Source organism: Entelurus aequoreus, linkage group LG10 (assembly GCF_033978785.1).
Source record: "Entelurus aequoreus isolate RoL-2023_Sb linkage group LG10, RoL_Eaeq_v1.1, whole genome shotgun sequence".
Taxonomy (NCBI): Eukaryota; Metazoa; Chordata; class Actinopteri; order Syngnathiformes; family Syngnathidae; genus Entelurus; species Entelurus aequoreus.
In genome coordinates, this window is record NC_084740.1 from 13,172,611 (window position 1) to 13,192,576 (window position 19,966).

General features: G+C 38.2%; 1 protein-coding gene across 2 annotated transcripts; it reads left to right on the forward strand.

The window, feature by feature from the left end:
- Nucleotides 1-898: 898 nt before the first annotated feature.
- LOC133658286 (piggyBac transposable element-derived protein 4-like) lies at nucleotides 899-18,399 on the forward strand. 2 transcript variants are annotated; one of them, XR_009827442.1, is made up of 5 exons: nucleotides 899-1,115; nucleotides 2,642-3,079; nucleotides 11,737-13,007; nucleotides 13,135-13,742; nucleotides 16,397-18,399. XR_009827442.1 is itself a non-coding variant. In XM_062060153.1 (4 exons), exons 1-4 carry the CDS (start codon nucleotides 968-970, stop codon nucleotides 13,552-13,554), a joined length of 2,277 nt encoding a protein of 758 aa, XP_061916137.1. In that variant the 5' UTR covers nucleotides 899-967; the 3' UTR covers nucleotides 13,555-18,399. The 2 variants fall into 2 exon arrangements, 1 of the variants encoding a protein (XP_061916137.1); XM_062060153.1 differs by having other exon boundaries at nucleotides 13,135-18,399.
- The last annotated feature ends 1,567 nt before the right edge of the window (nucleotides 18,400-19,966 follow it).

Below are 19,966 nucleotides of genomic sequence, written 5' to 3' on the forward strand. Positions count from 1 at the left end.
GTATATATGTTTTACCCATATAAATTAATAAACAATCTGCTAAAACTACCCTTGTTGGGATTTGTTTGATCCGCCTTAATTACAAATATTCCGAAATGGAAAGATATACTGCTATTCCGAATATATACCTCCACTTAAAATTTACGCGAGGCCTACAGATGAAACCATTTACAACAGGCTCAAAAAATATCAACTGGTAAATTGTAATGACAAGGGATTATTTAAAATTAATAGAAAGTATATTATGGGCCATACCGGAAGACATTCATGTTTACAGATTACATTAAATCAGTGGCCTAGTGGTTAGGTTGTGAGTTCAAACCCCGGCCGAGTCATACCAAAGACAAAAAAAAGTGGGACTGATTACCTCCCTGCTTGACACTCAGCATCAGGGGTTGGAATTGGGGGTTGAATCACCAAAAATGATTCCCGGGCGTGGCCACCGCTGCTGCTCACTGCTCCACTCACCTCCCAGGGGGTGATCAAGGGTGATGGGTGAAATGCAGAGAATAATTTTGCCACACCTAGTGTGTGTGTGACAATCATTGGTACTTTAGCTTTTAAATATCTATTCAAAAAAATAGTTGTAGTAGTAGTACAGTAGCAGTAGTCTGTGATGTTGCGGTAAAAAATAAGACAAAATATTCAGATAATAAATATATTAGAACTATTTCATAACTATTAAATAGTAATAATAGTCATGTTCCTTCCAGTAAAAGATAAGAATGAATGAATGTATAATTATGAGACAAAAAATAGTAATGTGTTACATACTCCGATGCAGTAGGTGGCGGTCTACACCTTTCACGTTATGGCTAACCCCCCCCCCCCCCAATAAAAAAAACAAAGGGAAAAAAAGCGGAAGTTAGCAACACATCTTCTTCCAGGCGCCGAACAAAAACTGCATGTCGACCACGAAAACGACGACGCAGGACGAAATATAACCGAATTAAAAAAAACATTCAAAATGTTAAGAGAGTTAGTGAGGGAGCGACTAATGGCGGCGGCGGATGAAATATTCTGGCTGTTTGAAAGAACGATAGCGTCGTACGAGGAGGAACTTTCTCGATCAAGAGAGGAGAAGGAGCGACAACGACAACAACTCGAAGCTGCTTGTAAGTTTTAAATTGTGACAGCGTTGGATTTTTATTTCATGAATAGTGACTGAAAAACAAAAACGATTGATTTATTTGAATGTAATTGAAATATAAAATCGAAAAACAAAGCGTTCTTATTTTTAGTTTCAAAGAGCAATTACTACTTCTGAAAACGGTTTGATTTTTTTTTATATTTCATAGCAAAACATCCTTTAGTCAGCAGAAACGGAAACACTGACCAAAAACTGTTATTCTTTTTCCGGAACCGGAAGTTGCTATATAAAGACTTTTTTTTTTTCAGAACTTTATTTTAACAACAATATGATACAAGGTTTACATACAAAACAAACACCATCATTGAGAACAGAAACCATATGAACTAAATATTCTATAGTTTTTTAAAATGTGTACAAACCAAATATTTCCATTAGACTTTCCAGACAATAATCCAAGATATTAAACAAAACTACTATGAAAAATGAAAGAGAAAATTAAAGATATTTGCGAGGGAATGAAACAAAAACAAACGATACACTTATGTGATGATTTTTTTCTTGCTGTGAAAAACTTTCAGTGTGCAATATATAGTAGGTGTTGAGATAGTGTTTTTTTACAGATGTCCGATAATGGCTTTTTTGCCGATATTGTCCAACTCTTAATTACCGATTCCGATATCAACCGAAACCGATATATACAGTCGTGGAATTAACACATTATAATGCCTAATTTTGTTGTGATGCCCCGCTGGATGCATTAAACAATGTAACAAGGTTTTCCAAAATAAATCAACTCAAGTTATGGAAAAAAAAATGCCAACATGGCACTGCCATATTTATTATTGAAGTCACAAAGTGCAGTATTTTTTTTAACATGCCTCAAAACAGCAGCTTGGAATTTGGGACATGCTCTCCCTGAGAGAGCATAAGGAGATTGAGGTGGGCGGGGTTGAGGTGGGGGATGGTAGGGGGTAGCGGGGGGTGTATATTGTAGCGTCCTGGAAGAGTTAGTGCTGCAAGGGGTTCTGGGTATTTGTTGTGTTGTGTTTATGTTGTGTTACGGTGCGGATGTTCTCCCGAAATGTGTTTGTCATTCTTGTTTGGTGTGGGTTCACAGTGTGGCACATATTTGTAACAGTGTTAAAGTTGTTTATACGGCAACCCTCAGTGTGACCTGCGTCATTATGTTTTAATTTTGTTACTGTATGTATGTTGAAATCTGCACTGCAACCAAAAAAAATTGCCCATGGCGGGATAAATTAAAGTTTATCTTTGTAATATTTTTTTGTAATGTTGTTTAGACTGTGGGAAGTTACCCGTGTAATTTGGGACGTTTCTGCGGGGAAAAAGGGAACTAGAGACGCCGTGCCTCTTTTCGCTGCATACATACAGCAAGTCTAAGCTTGTAGACTTGTGGAAGTGCCAACAAGCCAGGATATTCCATTGTTGTAGATGGCACAGAAACGAAAACAACAAAAATGTCGGTACAATGTGCTGCATAAGGTTGAGAATGAAGAAAAGTGTTTTTATGTTGCTTGTGTTTCACAGACTTCCAGCAGCTAATTGGTCGTCAAGATGGAGTTACCCCTCTACCGCAGGCAAGGAGCTCGCCTTTGACGCAGGAGGATACACAACTCCCCCACATTAAAGAAGAAGAGGAGGAACTCTGTCTTCGAGGGCCAAAGTTGCTACTGACTGGTGTCTCCATGGAGACTGAAAACCATAAAGACGAGCTACCTCAGTCCTCACAGCTTCTTCACAGTCTAAGTAAGGAGCCTTCATGCAGCAGTTCACCACAACACATAAACACAGAAGCTGATGGAGGCTACTGTGGAGGATCACCAGCTGACAACCTCCTAGCTCCACTTTCAGATACTGAGGTTAAAGATGAGGAAGACATTCAAGAACCTTTAAATACAGACTGGGAAGGTGATATGAGGACTCATACCAATGACAAACACTCTGAATGCTCTGAAAAAAATACAGGTAAGAAATATGGGATTTCGGCGATCATACAAAGGAGAAAAACCTTTTAGTTGTTCAGAATATGGTAAAATATTCTCTGTTAAGTATAATAGGTTAAAACACATGAAAACACACACGAGAAAAACTAGGGATGCATGATATTTATGTTTTTAAGGTGAAACCGTTCACTTCCTGCTCCTGAATGCCAATAACTTATTAATATCTATTATTTTTTACATTTAGATATAACAGTGTTTTCTGCACACATTTGACAAACTGTACCTGTAGGTTTTTCCTGACAGAAGCCTACAACTTCAATCATGGTAAAGGTAGGTATGTTGTACCAAATTGAAGGGGAAGTTTAACAAACATGATAAACAAGTATCCAAAATATAGAAATATATACAACCAGTGATAGGGTGTACTTTTCAAGTGAATCCTTAGGGCCTTTTTTTGTGGCTAGCTTTGGGGCAGCTTCTTCAGCCGCTGGCGTCTACTTAGGCCATGTCGACACAAACATGAGTACTTTAAAAAGTGCATCTCCGGTGTTAAACAATCTCCATCCACACAATTGTTGTCTCAAAACAGTCTCTGTCCACACGCCAATGCGTTTTCCCGCTGTCGTGCACATTTTGTCCAATCAAAAGCCCAGGAAAGCCGCTCACTTGGTGGCATTACACCTATGTTTGTTGTAATATACTAAACCTTAAATGATGTGCACAATATCTTTAAAATTAGCCCAATAGGTCTGCAACAATTAATCGATTAAATTAATTATAAAAAAGTGTTGACTTACATTCTGTTGCTTCAATTAATCATCTAATGAGTAGAACTAACAAGTATAAAATCCAGACCGCATGTAGTGTGTGGAACTTGAAGTACGCCAACATAGTTTATGTAAGGCCGCTGCAATTGAACGCACATCAGCAAAGCAGCGAACAGAGTTGTTTTAAAAACATTTTTTATTAATGTACACATATGGAAAGTTCAATTTCAATGTTGATGATGTGCATTTTTTTGCAAAAATCAGTGAAGGTTATGGCTAATCAAAAAAGCGTTGTTTATTTAGAGGGCACCTACTATGCAAAACCATTTTTTCTTATCTATTGTGTTTTTGTGTATTTGATATCTTCATAAGTCCTGAAAATTTGAAAACAAGCCATTAAGGCATTAATAAAACAATCTTGCCTTCTTTCATACCTCCTCCAAATGAGCCGTTTGGGAATTTGACCCAATTGTGACAAGTTTTCCAATTGTGACATCAGCGGATATCGCCACATGGTGAAACTTTGTTTTTTACTTCAAGTGCTTTGCACGAGTCCGCCATTGTAGTCCGCGCTGTAGTGAGTGAGTTCCTTCTTTTTCTCTATCCTCTTGTTGTGGGACAGACTGGTTCGTACATGCACATGCATCCTCCGCTGTTGCCATTTTTAATACAAAGTAGAGTATAGTTGTAACTTATATCTGTCAGTAGACTCGCTATAGAAGCGCTAAAAACCACAACATGCCTGATGAGGAAAAACTGCTACCGAAGTAGAGCCATGTAATTAAGACCGGCCACAAAACGGCGAATCCTGAAGAGACGGTCAGGAAGCGACTTGAAGTTGGTCTGTAAAATGTCATGAGATCACAAGGAAGTGTTTTAAATGTAGAAAAAAACATAAAATTACCCCTTTAAACTATTTTTTTTAAAATACACACCAAGGCTATAAAGTGTGCTTTATCCGATTACTCGAATAATCAAACAAACTAATCAATATACTATTTGATTACTAGAATGTATGATAGCTGCAGCCTTATATCCCGCACTTACAAAGAGCCCAGGAAACATCATGAATGTTTCTTTTCCAGGGCCAAAAGGTCATGTGAATTTGCACAAAATGAAACCAACATTGTCGGCATTATACGCATTTGTTCATCAATATAGTGATATATACAGCGAACATTATCTTTAAATCAGTGCACACTTACAAGGAGCCAGCAAACATTCTGAAGGTTTTTAGTCACCTGGTCGCGTTATAAGGCCATTTGCGGCTGCACAAAGTGTGCACACAGTATGACTTCAATAAATAAATAAATAAAATAACTTTATGTTCAGCTGCTAGATAAAGCTTATAGCATGGGATATAATGATGTAATGTTGCCATTTTTCCTAATACAAACCAAAAAGCTTGCTTTACAAAGTTGTCCCATCAGCTAGAGGTCCGACCGGGATTATTAGTGTCGCAGCAAAACTGGAAAGTGTAGCAGCAGCTTGCTTTTGAAAGCCCATATTGACGTTTTTTTTTAAATAATGTAGAGCAGGGGTCCCCAAACTTTTTGACTCGGGGGCCGCATTGGGTAAAAAAAAGGTGGTCGGGGGCCGGGCTGTATATACATATATGTATGTATATATATATATACACACTACCGTTCAAAAGTTTGGGGTCACATTGAAATGTCCTTATTTTTGAAGGAAAAGCACTGTACTTTTCAATGAAGATAACTTTAAACTAGTCTTAACTTTAAAGAAATACACTCTATACATTGCTAATGTGGTAAATGACTATTCTAGCTGCAAATGTCTGGTTTTTGGTGCAATATCTGCATAGGTGTATAGAGGCCCATTTCCAGCAACTATCACTCCAGTGTTCTAATGGTACAATGTGTTTGCTCATTGGCTCAGAAGGCTAATTGATGATTAGAAAACCCTTGTGCAATCATGTTCACACATCTGAAAACAGTTTAGCTCGTTACAGAAGCTACAAAACTGACCTTGCTTTGAGCAGATTGAGTTTCTGGAGCATCACATTTGTGGGGTCAATTAAACGCTCAAAATGGCCAGAAAAAGAGAACTTTCATCTGAAACTCGACAGTCTATTCTTGTTCTTAGAAATGAAGGCTATTCCACAAAATTGTTTGGGTGACCCCAAACTTTTGAACTGTAGTATATATATATATATATATATATATATATATATATATATATATATATATATATATATATATATATATATATATATATATATATATATATATATATATATATACATACAGTATATACATTGTCTTTATATTCCAGCGAGTTAATCCGTTTTGTCATTTAACATCAATTAACATTGATGTTCAGCAACATTTAACATTGTCACGTTATCGATGGGAAAATTAATTTTTTAGACAATATGATTTGCCTGAGCGGCTAGGAGACACCGAGAGTAACAAGCGGTATAAAATGGATTAGAAAGGAAAGATAAAATTCCTGTGGGCCGGATTTTGGATGCTGGGGGGCCGGATCCGGCCCGCGGGATGTAGTTTGGGGACCCCTGTGTTAGAGCCTTGTTCCAAAATGGAATCAATTAATTTTGTCCTCAAAATTCTCCAGACAATACCCCATTGTGTTAGTGTGAAAAGTTTTGGGAAAAAAGTTTAGCAAATGTATTAAGATAAACATCCTGGATGAAAACCAACGCTTCCCATCTAACCTGATGGAGCGTGAGAGGTGCTGCCAAGAAGAAAGGGAAAAACTGACCAAAGGGATGATGTTCGAAAACCGGTTCTCCCGATTGTTCGATAAGAAAATAACCGATTCCGTGGATTCGAATCCCTTTTTGAGAAACAGTTCCCGTTATCGAAGCCACTATAGTAAAGAAAAAGATTTGGTTCTTTATTGAATCCCTGGGAACGAATCCCGTCCCACAGGAAATGTCCTGTGGCACGTCACGGGAAATGACGTAGCTCAGTCATTCGGCGGCAGATACAGAAGCAGCAACAACTATGGACCGGAAAAAACGCTCCAAGGCATGGCTTCACTTTACTAAGAAATACGACGAGGAAACGGCTATCTGCAATTATTGCCAGGCTTCGCTTTCCTGTAAGGGGAGCAGTACAACAAACATGTTGAAACATGTTCAGGCCGTACAATAACCTGAAGGTTAGAAAAACGTGTTTTGTCTTCCTCACGTGGAGAAGCAGTTACAGAGATGACGAAGCACGCCCCTCTTCCTCTGCTTCAACCTGCAGTCCCAGTGATAGTGCCGGTGAGTAACTAACGTTAACTGTTGCCAGTTAATTTCCATATCTGCTCACTTGTAGCCTTTATGCTAAAATCAGGTTACCTCTTATGTCAACTAGGACTGCAGTAATGTTAGCTAGACTAATGTTACCTAAGCATAGTCAGTAGCTAACGGTAACGTTAACGTTAGCCTTTTTCTATGTGTCTGATAACGTTAACGGTATCTTGTAGCCTACACCACTACAGAGTTTGCAGGTCTGTCTAATAAACTAGTGCTTGCAAGATGTGAATTAAGATAATGTTAACGTTATCCTATTTCAGATGATGACATTCATGACAGCCGTAGTGACCAGGGCAGTGTTTGCTCTGTTTATTTAATTATTTTCTTAAAAAATAAAAGTGCGCTTTTGTTAAACCAAGTATTGTGTTTTTTTCCATATACAACAACCAATCTGGATTCGATAAGGAATCGGTTCGATAAGAGGATTCGATAATGGCATCGAAATCGATAATTTCTTAACAAACATCATCCCTACTGACCAAAGGTATGTGTGCCAAGCTTGTGGCATCGTATTCAAAAAGACTTGAGGCTGTAGTTGCTGCCAGGTGCAACAGCAAAGTATTGAGAAAAGGCTGTGAATACTTACTTACATGTGATTTTTTTTTTTTTTTAATACATTTGCAAAATAAATTAAAAAAATTCAAATTGTGATATTGTCCGGAGAATTTTGAGGACAAAATGAATGTTTTTTATTTTGGAATAAGGCTGTAACATTAAAACATTTGGAAAAAGTGAAGTGCTGTGAATACTTTCCGGATGCAGTGTAGCTAGCAGCCTTTTTTTTAAAAACACACAAAAAAACCAGTTGCTCCCTCTTATTGGCTGTGTGGCCAAGCATGTATCTGTAGGCCTTAGCGGCCAGTAGACCTTTTAGGGATCACATTTCCCGTTCAGGGCATACACAAAACCAGAACTAAACTAATATGGTTTAAATGAATCCACACTGTTGTAGTTTTGTAGTTTGGAAATAGTTCATCTGAAGTTCAATTTAATCTCAGGAAGCAACTGGATTGATGTGGATTAATTTAAATCTGATTATTTTAGTCCTAGTTTTATTCATGCCCTGAATGTGGAACCGCGCCCATATCATAATGCAACTCATTACCGCCATTTGATTTTCTACAATTTGTGTGCTGATCTTAATTAAGAAGATTTAACCTTTGCGGAGGTCTGCACCTTCTTAAAGGGGACTATGGTGATTCTAATCTACATTTAAATCACTTACTTGTGGTCTAGATAATATGTACTAGATATGTGGGATCTGAGCCGAGGATGTTGTTCGGTGTGGCTTGTGCAGCCCTTTGAGACACTCGGGATTTAGGGCTATATAAGTAAACATTGATTGATTGAATTAGAGGTGCCACAGACTAGTGTGACTTTGTGCGTCTGCATGTGTGCTGTGAAACTGTTGTGCCAAGTAAATGTTTTTGTACCAACAGGAATATGGTGTTTCACCTGTTTTGAAATATTTCACCAGATTCCAATTTTTAGTGAATCTTTTACCACACCGACTGAACAAATCAAAAGTTGTTTTCTCCTGTGTGTGTTACCATATACTGGTACCTTGGGATACGAGAGCTTCATCATACAAACCCTGTTTCCATACGAGTTGGGAAATTGTGTTGGATGTAAATATAAACGGAATACAATGATTTGCAAATCCTTTTCAACCCATATTCAATTGAATGCACTACAAAGAAGATATTTCATGTTCAAACTCATAAACTTTATTTTTTTTTGCAAATAATAATTAACTTAGAATTTCATGGCTGCAAGGCATGCCAAAGTAGTTGGGAAAGGGCATGTTCACCACTGTGTTACATGGCCTTTCCTTTTAACAACACTCAGTAAACGTTTGGGAACTGAGGAGACACATTTTTTAAGCTTCTCAGGTGGAATTCTTTCCCATTCTTGCTTGATGTACAGCTTAAGTTGTTCAACAGTCCGGGGGTCTCCGTTGTGGTATTTTAGGCTTCATAATGCGCCACACATTTTCAATGGGAGACAGGACTCTTTTACTATGAAGCCACGTTGATGTAACACGTGGCTTGGCATTGTCTTGCTGAAATAAGCAGGGGTGTCCATGGTAACGTTGCTTGGATGGCAACATATGTTGCTCCAATACCTGTATGTCCCTTTCAGCATTAATGGCGCCTTCACAGATGTGTAAATTACCCATGTCTTGGGCACTAATACACCCCCATACCATCACAGATGCTGGCTTTTCAACTTTGCGCCTATAACAATCCGGATGGTTCTTTTCCTCTTTGGTCCGGAAGACACAACGTCCACAGTTTCCAAAAACAATTTGAAATGTGGACTCGTCAGACCACAGAACACTTTCCCACTTTGTATCAGTCCATCTTAGATGAGCTCAGGCCCAGCGGAGCCGAGGCGTCTCTGGGTGTTGTTGATAAACGGTTTTCGCCTTGCATAGGAGAGTTTTAACTTGCACTTACAGATGTTAGTGCAAAAGGTTTATTAGTTTGAACGTCAAATATGTTGTTTTTGTAGCATATTCAACTGAATATGGGTTAAAATTATTTGCAAATCATTGTATTCCGTTTATATTTACATCTAACACAATTTCCCAACTCATATGGAAACGGGGTTTGTATGAGTTGTTCGGGCTGTCTCTCGGCTAATTGTTATGCTTTAGGTTGCGAGCAAAAATTTGGGTTCCGAGCCTCCCACTGCTAGTTGGCGTACTGAATGCAACAATGAACTCCTTAAGATCTGACCTAAGAATCCAGCGTCTGACTTGCTAGCAATAGCTTATAGCTTAAAATCGACATAACTTTGTATTTCCAACCATGAGTACGAAAAAAGTAAAAAGACTGCTAGGAAGAAAATGATATTCATTGACTTAAAGAAAGAAATCAAGTTCAAGTTGAAGCGTAACGTAGGTGGGTAAGGGTGTCGTAAACTTCCCCTGAGTTTACATAGTAAACAAACACAATGTCGATTGTGTAGGACTTCTTCACTGTCTCAGAGGAAGACTTTCCGTGTGCTATTTGCACAAAATGTTCTGCAAATATTCCACAAGGAGAAGAAAAGACAAGATTCAGCACATCAAACTTTATCAGCCACTTAAAACACCGGTTTTGACAGCCTAAGACCACGGATAAGTACTTTAACTCATAACTTTCATTGTATTTTGGTTTCTTGTCGAAACGCATACTTTTGTCCTTAAAAACTCACACTTTTCAAAACGCTTGTCAGAGTGAAGAGTTTCAAAACTCTGTCCTCAGTGTATGTATGCGTGCGGGGAAACTGAAAGTTATGGCTTGTCCGTGCCTGAGGACATCACAATTGTTTGCCGTCATTTTCCAAGCACAATGGTAAACCACACTGGCTTGCTGGCTTTAAACACACTAAGAGGGCATATCGTATGTTTAAACGTAAATATATTGCTACTTTCACTCTACATCAGGGGTGCCCCAGAATCCAAAATCCGGCTCACGGGAAGTCCCAAACTAAAAAAAAAAAGTGTTTTAATTATTATTTTAAAAAAAAAAAAATGTTATCTTTCCTTTTCAATCCATTTTATACCGCTTGTTACTCTCGGTGTCTCCTAGCCGCTCAGGCAAATCATATTGTCTAAAAATTAATTTTCCCATCGATAACGTGACAATGTTAAATGTTGATGAACATCAATGTTAATTGATGTTAAATGACAAAACAGATTAACTCGCTGGAATATAAAGACAATGTATACATGTATATATATATATATATATATATATATATATATATATATATATATATATATATATATATATATATATATATATATATATATATGTATATATATATATATATATATATATATATATATATATATATATATATATATATATATATATATATATATATATATATATATATATATATATACATTACCGTTCAAAAGTTTGGGGTCACCCAAACAATTTTGTGGAATAGCCTTCATTTCTAAGAACAAGAATAGACTGTCGAGTTTCAGATGAAAGTTCTCTTTTTCTGGCCATTTTGAGCGTTTAATTGACCCCACAAATGTGATGCTCCAGAAACTCAATCTGCTCAAAGGAAGGTCAGTTTTCAGATGTGTGAACATGATTGCACAAGGGTTTTCTAATCATCAATTAGCCTTCTGAGCCAATGAGCAAACACATTGTACCATTAGAACACTGGAGTGATAGTTGCTGGAAATGGGCCTCTATGCACCTATGTAGATATTGCACCAAAAACCAGACATTTGCAGCTAGAATAGTCATTTACCACATTAGCAATGTATAGAGTGTATTTCTTTAAAGTTAAGACTAGTTTAAAGTTATCTTCATTGAAAAGTACAGTGCTTTTCCTTCAAAAATAAGGACATTTCAATGTGACCCCAAACTTTTGAACGGTAGTGTATATATATATATATATATATATATATATATATATATATATATATATATATATATACATACACAGCCCGGCCCCCGGCCAATTTTTTTTAACTCAATGCGGCCCCCGAGTCAAAAAGTTTGGGGACCCCTGCTCTAACATAACAAAATGTGGACAAAGTGAAGCGCTGTAAATACTTTCCAGATGCACTGTAAGTTTGTTGTCATTTCATTCAGCTCATTGTCTAATCAACAGCAGCCAAGAAGAAAAACTTTTGCCAAGAAGCTCATGACGCAGTTATGGAGTCTTTGGAGGATGACGAGATCTTGCATGAAGACTTTTCTTCTGAGAGCCAGGACAGCTCAGACGACTTTGGTCCTGAAATTAAGGATCCCTACAGCTCTGAGGAGGAGGAGGAAAAGGAGGAGAAAAATGGCGACATTATTGACAGTCAAGATGTTTGGAGGTCACGGAATAGAGAAATTTTGTGGTCGCCATCTCATGAGGTCGCGTTGCCTTTTTTGCCTCCTCCAATTTGGAACTCTGGACCCACTAACTATGCAGTGTCGGGAATCCGGAGCCCTGAAACGGCATTTGGACTTTTTTTCCCAGAGGACATCATGCAACATCTCCTGCAGATGACCAATTTGCAGGGCCAAAGGTCCGTCACGGCTTGGCAAGACATAAACATGGTGGAGCTGCGGGCCTACCTGGGCCTCCTCATTCTGTCCGGGATTTTCAAGTCCCGGCATGAATCTACAAAAAGCATGTGGGACGGCGAGACCGGACGATCGGTTTTTGCTGCGACCATGAGCAAAAAGCGTTTTGTCAGCATCAACAGGGCGGTGAGTTTTGATGACGAACTCTCCCGGCCAACCCGCCACATAAGGGACAATCTGGCCCCCATCAGAGACGTCTGGACCAAATGGAGCACCCTCCTTCCCCGCATGTTCAACCCATCCAGAGACGTCTGTGTTGATGAGCAATTTATCCCATTTAGGGGCCATTGCTCTTTCAAATTGCTCATACCGCCAAAACCTGCCAAATATGGCCTGAAGATCTGGACCCTGTGCGACGTTGAGACGTCCTACGCGTGGAACATGCAAGTCCACACTGGAACTCCTGCTTCTGCAGCAGCCGGGGAGGTCAACCAGGGAATGAGGGTCGTTCTGGAACTTTCCGATGGCCTCGAGGGCCACACGATAACAACAAATAACTTTTTTACTTCCTTCCCCCTTGCTGCGGAGCTCCAAAAAAAGAAGATGGCCCTAGTGGGGACAATAAGAACTAATAAGCAGGAGCTTCCCCCACAGCTGATCAAATTTGGAGGCAGAGAAGTTCTGTCTTCAAAGTTTGCCTTCACAGAAAAGAGGACTTTGGTCTCATATGTGGCAAAGAAGGGAAAAAATGTCCTCCTTATGAGCACAAAGCACCGGGAGCCAAAAGTCCAGGACACAGGAAAAAAGGAACCCGAGATGATCCTTGACTATAATTTGTGCAAGGGAGCTGTAAACCGCCTAAACCAGGTAATCACAATTTTGCATCGCTTATTTTGTATTTTTCACTAAAATCGCTGTTCAATCGCATTTTGTTTCTTGTTTTTAATTTGTGTTTTTGAATTGTTTAGGAATGTATTTCTTTTTTTTTTTGCAGGCTTGTGCACCCTTCACTTGTAGAAGGAGGACACATAGGTGGCCAATAACACTTTTCTACCATATGGTAGATGTGTCGTGCTACAATGCGTATGTCCTCTTCGCGGCAGTGCACCCAGAATGGAACCGCGGGAAGTCGTTTAAAAGACGTCTTTTCCTGGAGGAAATCGGGAAATCACTAACCACCCCAGCAATTCTACAAAGGAGTCGTCTCCCCAAAGCACTGGCTGCAGCAACCCTGGTTGAGCAAACACAGATGCAGCAGCAGGAGGAGGAGCAGCAGCCACGGCGAGGGTCCTTAGGTAAACGAAAACAGTGTTCCATGTGCACACGGAGGAAGAGAGTGGTTCTCCAGTGCACAATTTGTGGGAAAGCAACATGCAAAAACCACCTCAAAATACTATGTGACTCATGCCAATGATATTAATGTATATTGCTGGTCTTGTCGTCCTCGTCCGAACCTGAGGGCGACTTGGTGGTGTGAATGGATCAAACAGAATTCGTTGAACAAAGCTTTATTTGGTCAAGCAAGCCTCGGACTGGAACTGCAGCTTCCAGGAGAAGAGTATGGGCCTGATGTTACTTTCTCTGCCTGTTTACCAGGACAATGTATCCTTAAATACCTTTTTACATGAAGACACTTCCTCTGTGTTGTGCTAGTCTTGGGACTGGCAAGTCTGGACTAGGGTTGTACGTAATACCGGTACTAATAAAGTACCGCGACACTAATTAATTGGAAATCGGCACTATACTGCCTTTGAAAAGTACCGGTACCGTTATTTCATCTGAGTGCCCACTGTGCGGCGGTGACTACAGAGCCGAGGCGCATGATGTTGATTGTGTCAAAACGCACACACAAAGTGCATACAAGCAATAACATCTTGGAGAGGAAGAATGGCAAAAAATGACAATTCCACTGGTTAATAAAGAGGGTGCGTGGAGCAAAATATGGAGGTATTTGGACTTCAAATCTAACGGTAAAGGTGACGCTTAAACAAGGAAGCACCGCGCTTCAAGTGCTGCTTTAAAGGCCTACTGAAATGCAATTTTCTTATTTAAACGGGGATAGCAGGTCCATTCTATGTGTCATACTTGATCATTTTGCGATATTGCCATATTTTAGCTGAAAAGATTTAGTAGAGAACATCGACGATAAAGTTTGCAACTTTTGGTCGCTAATAAAAAAGCCTTGCCTGTACCGGAAGTAGCAGACGATATGCGCGTGACGTCACCGGTTGTGGAGCTCCTCACACCTGCACATTGTTTACAATCATGACCACCAGCAGCGAGAGCGATTCGGACCGAGAAAGCGACGATTTCCCCATTAATTTGAGCGAGGATGAAAGATTTGTGGATAAGGAAAGTGAGAGTGAAGGACTAGAGGGCAGTGGAAGCGATTCAGATAGGGAAGATGCTGTGAGAGGTGGGTGTGACCTGATATTCAGCTGGGAATGACTAAAACAGTAAATAAACACAAGACATATATATATACTCTATTAGCCACAACACAACCAGGCTTATATTTAATATGCCACAAATTAATCCCGCATAACAAACACCTCCCCCCTCCCGTCCATATAACCCGCCAATACAAATCAAACACCCGCACAACACACTCTATCCCACAGCCCAAAGTACCGTTCACCTCCCCAAAGTTCATACAGCACATATATTTCCCCAAAGTTACGTACGTGACATGCACATAGCGGCACGCACGTACGGGCAAGCGATCAAATGTTTGGAAGCCGCAGCTGCGTACTGCGTTACACATACAAATTAAACAAAATGCTTATGGCAACATTCTGGTTGCGTACTCACGGTACCGCGTCTGCGTATCCAACTCAAAGTCCTCCTGGTAAGAGTCACTGTTGTCCCAGTTCTCCACAGGCCAATGGTAAAGTTTGACTGTCATCTTTCGGGAATGTAAACAATGAAACATCGGCTACGTGTTTGTGTTGCTGCAGCCGCCCGAAATACACCGCTTCCCACCTACAACTTTCTTCTTGAACAAATTGCAAAAGATTCACCAACACAGATGTCCATAATACTGTGGAATTTTGCGATGAAAACAGACGACTTAATAGCTGGCCACAATGCTGTCCCAAAATGTCCTCTACAATCCGTAACGTCACGCGCAGGCGTCATCATATCGAGACGTTTTCAGCAGGATATTTCGCACAAAATTTAAAATTGCACTTTAGTAATCTAACCTGGCCGTATTGGCATGTGTTGCAATGTTAAGATTTCATCATTGATATATAAACTATCAGACTGCGTGGTCGGTAGTAGTGGGTTTCAGTAGGCCTTTAAAACACGCTTCGCCAAACGTGGCGATTAGTTTTACCACCTTTGCTTCAAACCTAGGTAAACATTGAAATAATAGGCATTCAGATCTGCGCAAGGAGTTATAAAGAGTGACAGGTAATAATGTTGATACTCCTGTCCTGCGGTTTGGCTTAGGTGCAGACCGTAGTAGAGGAGCACAGGGATGTAACCCTTCCCTTTACAATGGGTATGCTAAGCTCTGTTTTCCGGTTAGAATTTGAGGCCGCCGATTTGTGACATTCTGGTTGCTTTATTATTGGTTTTGCAGAACACAACCGGACCCGTTCATTTTTTTTACTGCTCCGTGAATGCGCTACCTCTCCCTCTCTTTACTCGTCCACTCACTCACTGACGTCACTCTGACAACATGTTGCCATTTTTTAAACACACATACACTACATTTATAAGTTCACAGCTCCTCTGTTGTGCACATGTAGATACTAGACGTGCACACAGCTGCTTGGATTGATGCCAAAGAGTTAATATGATTAATGACTGACTTTGGTAACAAATTGCTACCATAAAACAACCATAAATTACAAATAATTTAATATTATGTTAATAAAGCTTCTTTATTATCTTCTAATCTAATTGTTGATTATGGAACATTTTGAATTGTTCTTTGAGTGCAAAAAAGAAAAACACAATGTGTTTAATGCCGTTTAATTTGTATTTTAACCTTCTAAAATTGTTCTTTGAGTGCAATAGGAAACACATCTTTATTGTTTTGTAAGATTTTCTGTTAAAATAAAGCCAAAATGGACATTTTTTTTGTAGTTGCTTTTATTTGGAAAAGTATCGCTATACATTTTGGTACCGTTATCCATACCAAATTATTGGTATCGGGACAACCCTAGTCTGGACAAAGCCCAGTTGTTTGTATAAATGCCAAAAACATATGCATTGTGACCTCTGACCCCTGATCACTAATCCTATAGATGGTGGCTCCTATCAGATGTTGCTTGTGTGCTTTTACCCCCAGGATAAAATACAAACCCCTCATTCTTCTAAGATTCAAGTCATGTCGGGATGATGTGTGTTTGATATCTGGAACAGAAGCTAGGGAGTCTTTCATCAATGGAATAACCTCCTCCAGATGCCTGGGACCTTGTTTACATTAAATCAAGCCAAAACTAATAGAACATTTACATGCTAGAATATACAGACACTTCAATCTTAATCAGAATCATCTTTATTGGCCAAGTATGTTTAACACACAAAGAATTTCACTTTGAAGACTGTGCTCTCTTTGTTCAATGTAAGAAATAAAGAAAAATGCATGAACTACGAGAGAGAGCGCAGTACCATGGCGGGCATCTGTGGCACCATCTTGGTATGAAAAGAAGAAGGAAACAATAAAGAACCCAAAGGACATAAGAGACACTAAAGAGCACAGAACTGATGCTACCTCAGCGGTGTCATTTCTACATACACCCACAAAGTCAAACGCAATGAAAAACCATAAATGACAAAAACCAAAACATTTGCAAAAAAAGTATAAATTGTACATATTGCGCACATGCGATTGCACCATGCATAGACATCTTGTTCTGTTCTGTTTGTGGTCTGTTTCTTTGTTGAGCTGTTTGCAATTTGAAACATTGTGTTCAATTTGAAGTGTTAAGTGTTAATAAATTGTTATGTCAAAATCTGTATTTTTATTAATTTTTTACCTATGAAAGGTTGTTACCCTTATCTGGAATATTCCACTTTGCAACTCCTTTTTAGAAATATTGCACATTTTGCATTTTTCAATTTGAAAAATTATTATATTTTTTTTTTTAATGCAAAAAAGTCATCAAGATAAAAACACAATTTATAACTTCATATCGACGGACAGATCTGAAGTTGTTGAACGATTATAAGCCTTAAAAGGAAACAATATTAATATCGTTCATAAACAATGAATGCAACAGATGTGTTGTACATAGAGGTTATAACTAATGCTAATATCCAACTCTTTTCTATCGCTGGACTTTAAAAAAAATAACATATACACGAGACACATCAAGGATCGGCCCAAACATACTTTAAGCTGTCTGAAACTTTTACATTCACTAGGAAATATTCAGAAATATAGATTGATGTCAAGTAAACCAAATATTTTTTGTTTTATTGTGAAATTTTAAAAAATGTGTGTGTGTATGTATACAGTCGTGGTCAAAAGTTTACATGCACTTGTAAAGAACATAATGTCATGGCTGTCTTGAGTTTCCAATCATTTCTACAACTCTTATTTTTTTGTGATAGTGATTGGAGCACATACTTATTTGTCACAAAAAACATTCATGAAGTTTGGCTCTTTTATGAATTTATTACGGGTCTACTGAAAATGTGACTAAATCTGCTGGGTCAAAAGTATACATACAGCAATGTTAATATTTGGTTACATGTCCCTTGGCAAGTTTCACTGCAATAAGGCGCTTTTGGTAGCCATCCACAAGCTTCTGGAAAGCTTCTGGTTTAATTTTTAACCACTCGTCTTGACAAAATTGGTGCAGTTCAGCTAAATTTTTTTGGTTTTCTGACATGGACTTGTTTCTTCAGCATTGTCCACACGTTTAAGTCAGGACTTTGGGAAGGCCATTCTAAAACCTTCATTCTAGCCTGATTTAGCCATTCCTTTACCACTTTTGACGTGTGTTTGGGGGTCATTGTCCTGTTGGAACACCAACTGCGGCCAAGACCCAACCTCCGGGCTGATGATTTTAGTTTGTCCTGAAGCATTTGTAGGTAATCTTCTTTTTTCATTGTCCCATTTACTCTCTGTAAAGCACCAGTTCAATTGGCAGCAAACCAGGCCCAGAGCAAAATACTACCACCACCACGCTTGACAGTAGGTTTGGTGTTCCTGGGATTATGGGATTAAAGGCCTCACCTTTTCTCCTCCAAACATATTGCTGGGTATTGTGGCCAAACAGCTCAATTGTTGTTTCATATATATATATACCGGTACTCTCTCTCTCTATATATATATATATATATATATATATATATATATATATATATATATATATATATATTAGGGCTGGGAATCTTTGGGTGTCCCACGATTCGATTCAAAATCGATTCTTGGGGTCACGATTAGATTCAAAATCGATTTTTTTTTCAATTCAACACGATTCTCGATTCAAAAACGATTTTTATTTTTTTTATTTTTTTATTTGTTATTTTTTATTTTTTAATGAAAACAATACACAACAATACCATAATAATGCAATACAATTTCAAAACAAAACCCGTCCCAGCAACATTCAGAGTAGCAATAAACAGAGCAATTGAGAGCAATTGAGGAGACACAAACATGACACGGAACAATCTAAAAGTAGTGAGACAAAAATGAATATTATCAACAACAGTATCAATATTAGTAACAATGTCAACATAGCAGTGATTAAAAATCCCTCATTGATATTATCATTACAAACATTAATAACAAAAAAAAATACAAAAAATGAACAATAGTGTCACAGTGGCTTACACTTGCATCGCATCTCATAAACTAAATGTCTAATGATAATGTCAATGAGGGATTTTTAATCACTGCTATTTTGAATTTGTAACTAATATTGATACTGTTGTTGATAATATTCATTTTTGTTTCACTACTTTTAGATTGTTCCGTGTCATGTTTGTGTGTCCTCTCAATTGCTCTGTTTATTGCAGTTCTGAGTGTTGCTGGGTCGGGTTTGGTTTTGGAATTGGATTGCATTGTTATGGTATTGCTGTGTATTGTTTTGTTGGATTGATTCATTAAAAAAAATATATATATATATAATTTATATTTTTTTTTAAATCGATTTTTTAAAAATGAGAATCGATTCTGAATCGCACAACGTGAGAATCGCGATTCGAATTCGAATCGATTTTTTCCCACACCCCTAATATATATATATATATATATATATATATATATATATATATATATATATATAATGTCTGTGTTTTTTTTGTTTTATTCTCATTCAAATGTATACTTGTATTGAAGATTGTATTTAGTATGTGAAATTGTGTATCATGTTGTTGTTGAAATAAAGTTGAGGGGGAAAACAAACCTCAACCTGTCCGCCACCTTGCTGCCTTATTTGCCCAGACTTCAGCAGCAATACCGTATCACTGTACACCATAATTATTTTTTGACATGAAATAAGACTACGTCGTGTAACTGACCCCAAAAGGAGACCATATGCTACAGTGTCACCATTTAATAAATAAATACATGTTTTCATTCATTCATTCATTCTTTTTTTATTTACAGTATCTCCTTCATTGATGTGCATTTTTGATCAATAGACAATTAAACTTTAGCAACTAAACACGTATTTACACATACACACCTATGCTTGAGAAGGAACAGGATGAAGAAAATCTTATATTTCCTGCCCCCTTCAACATAATAAGTAGTCTTACTTAATGGTTAGCTCAGATTCACAAGCATACAAACCAAACAAATACATTCAATTATAATGAAAACAAAAAAAAAACACAAGTGCAAAACTTCATGAAGT

What these genes read in the sequence shown, in the direction of transcription:
- LOC133658286 (XM_062060153.1), top strand. Translation starts at nt 968, where the DNA reads ATGTTAAGAGAGTTAGTGAGGGAGCGACTAATGGCGGCGGCGGATGAA. An exon ending in ACAACAACTCGAAGCTGCTT is followed by an intron (nt 1,116 to 2,641) that starts GTAAGTTTTAAA and finishes TGTGTTTCACAG; the next exon opens with ACTTCCAGCAGCTAATTGGT. An exon ending in ATGCTCTGAAAAAAATACAG is followed by an intron (nt 3,080 to 11,736) that starts GTAAGAAATATG and finishes TCTAATCAACAG; the next exon opens with CAGCCAAGAAGAAAAACTTT.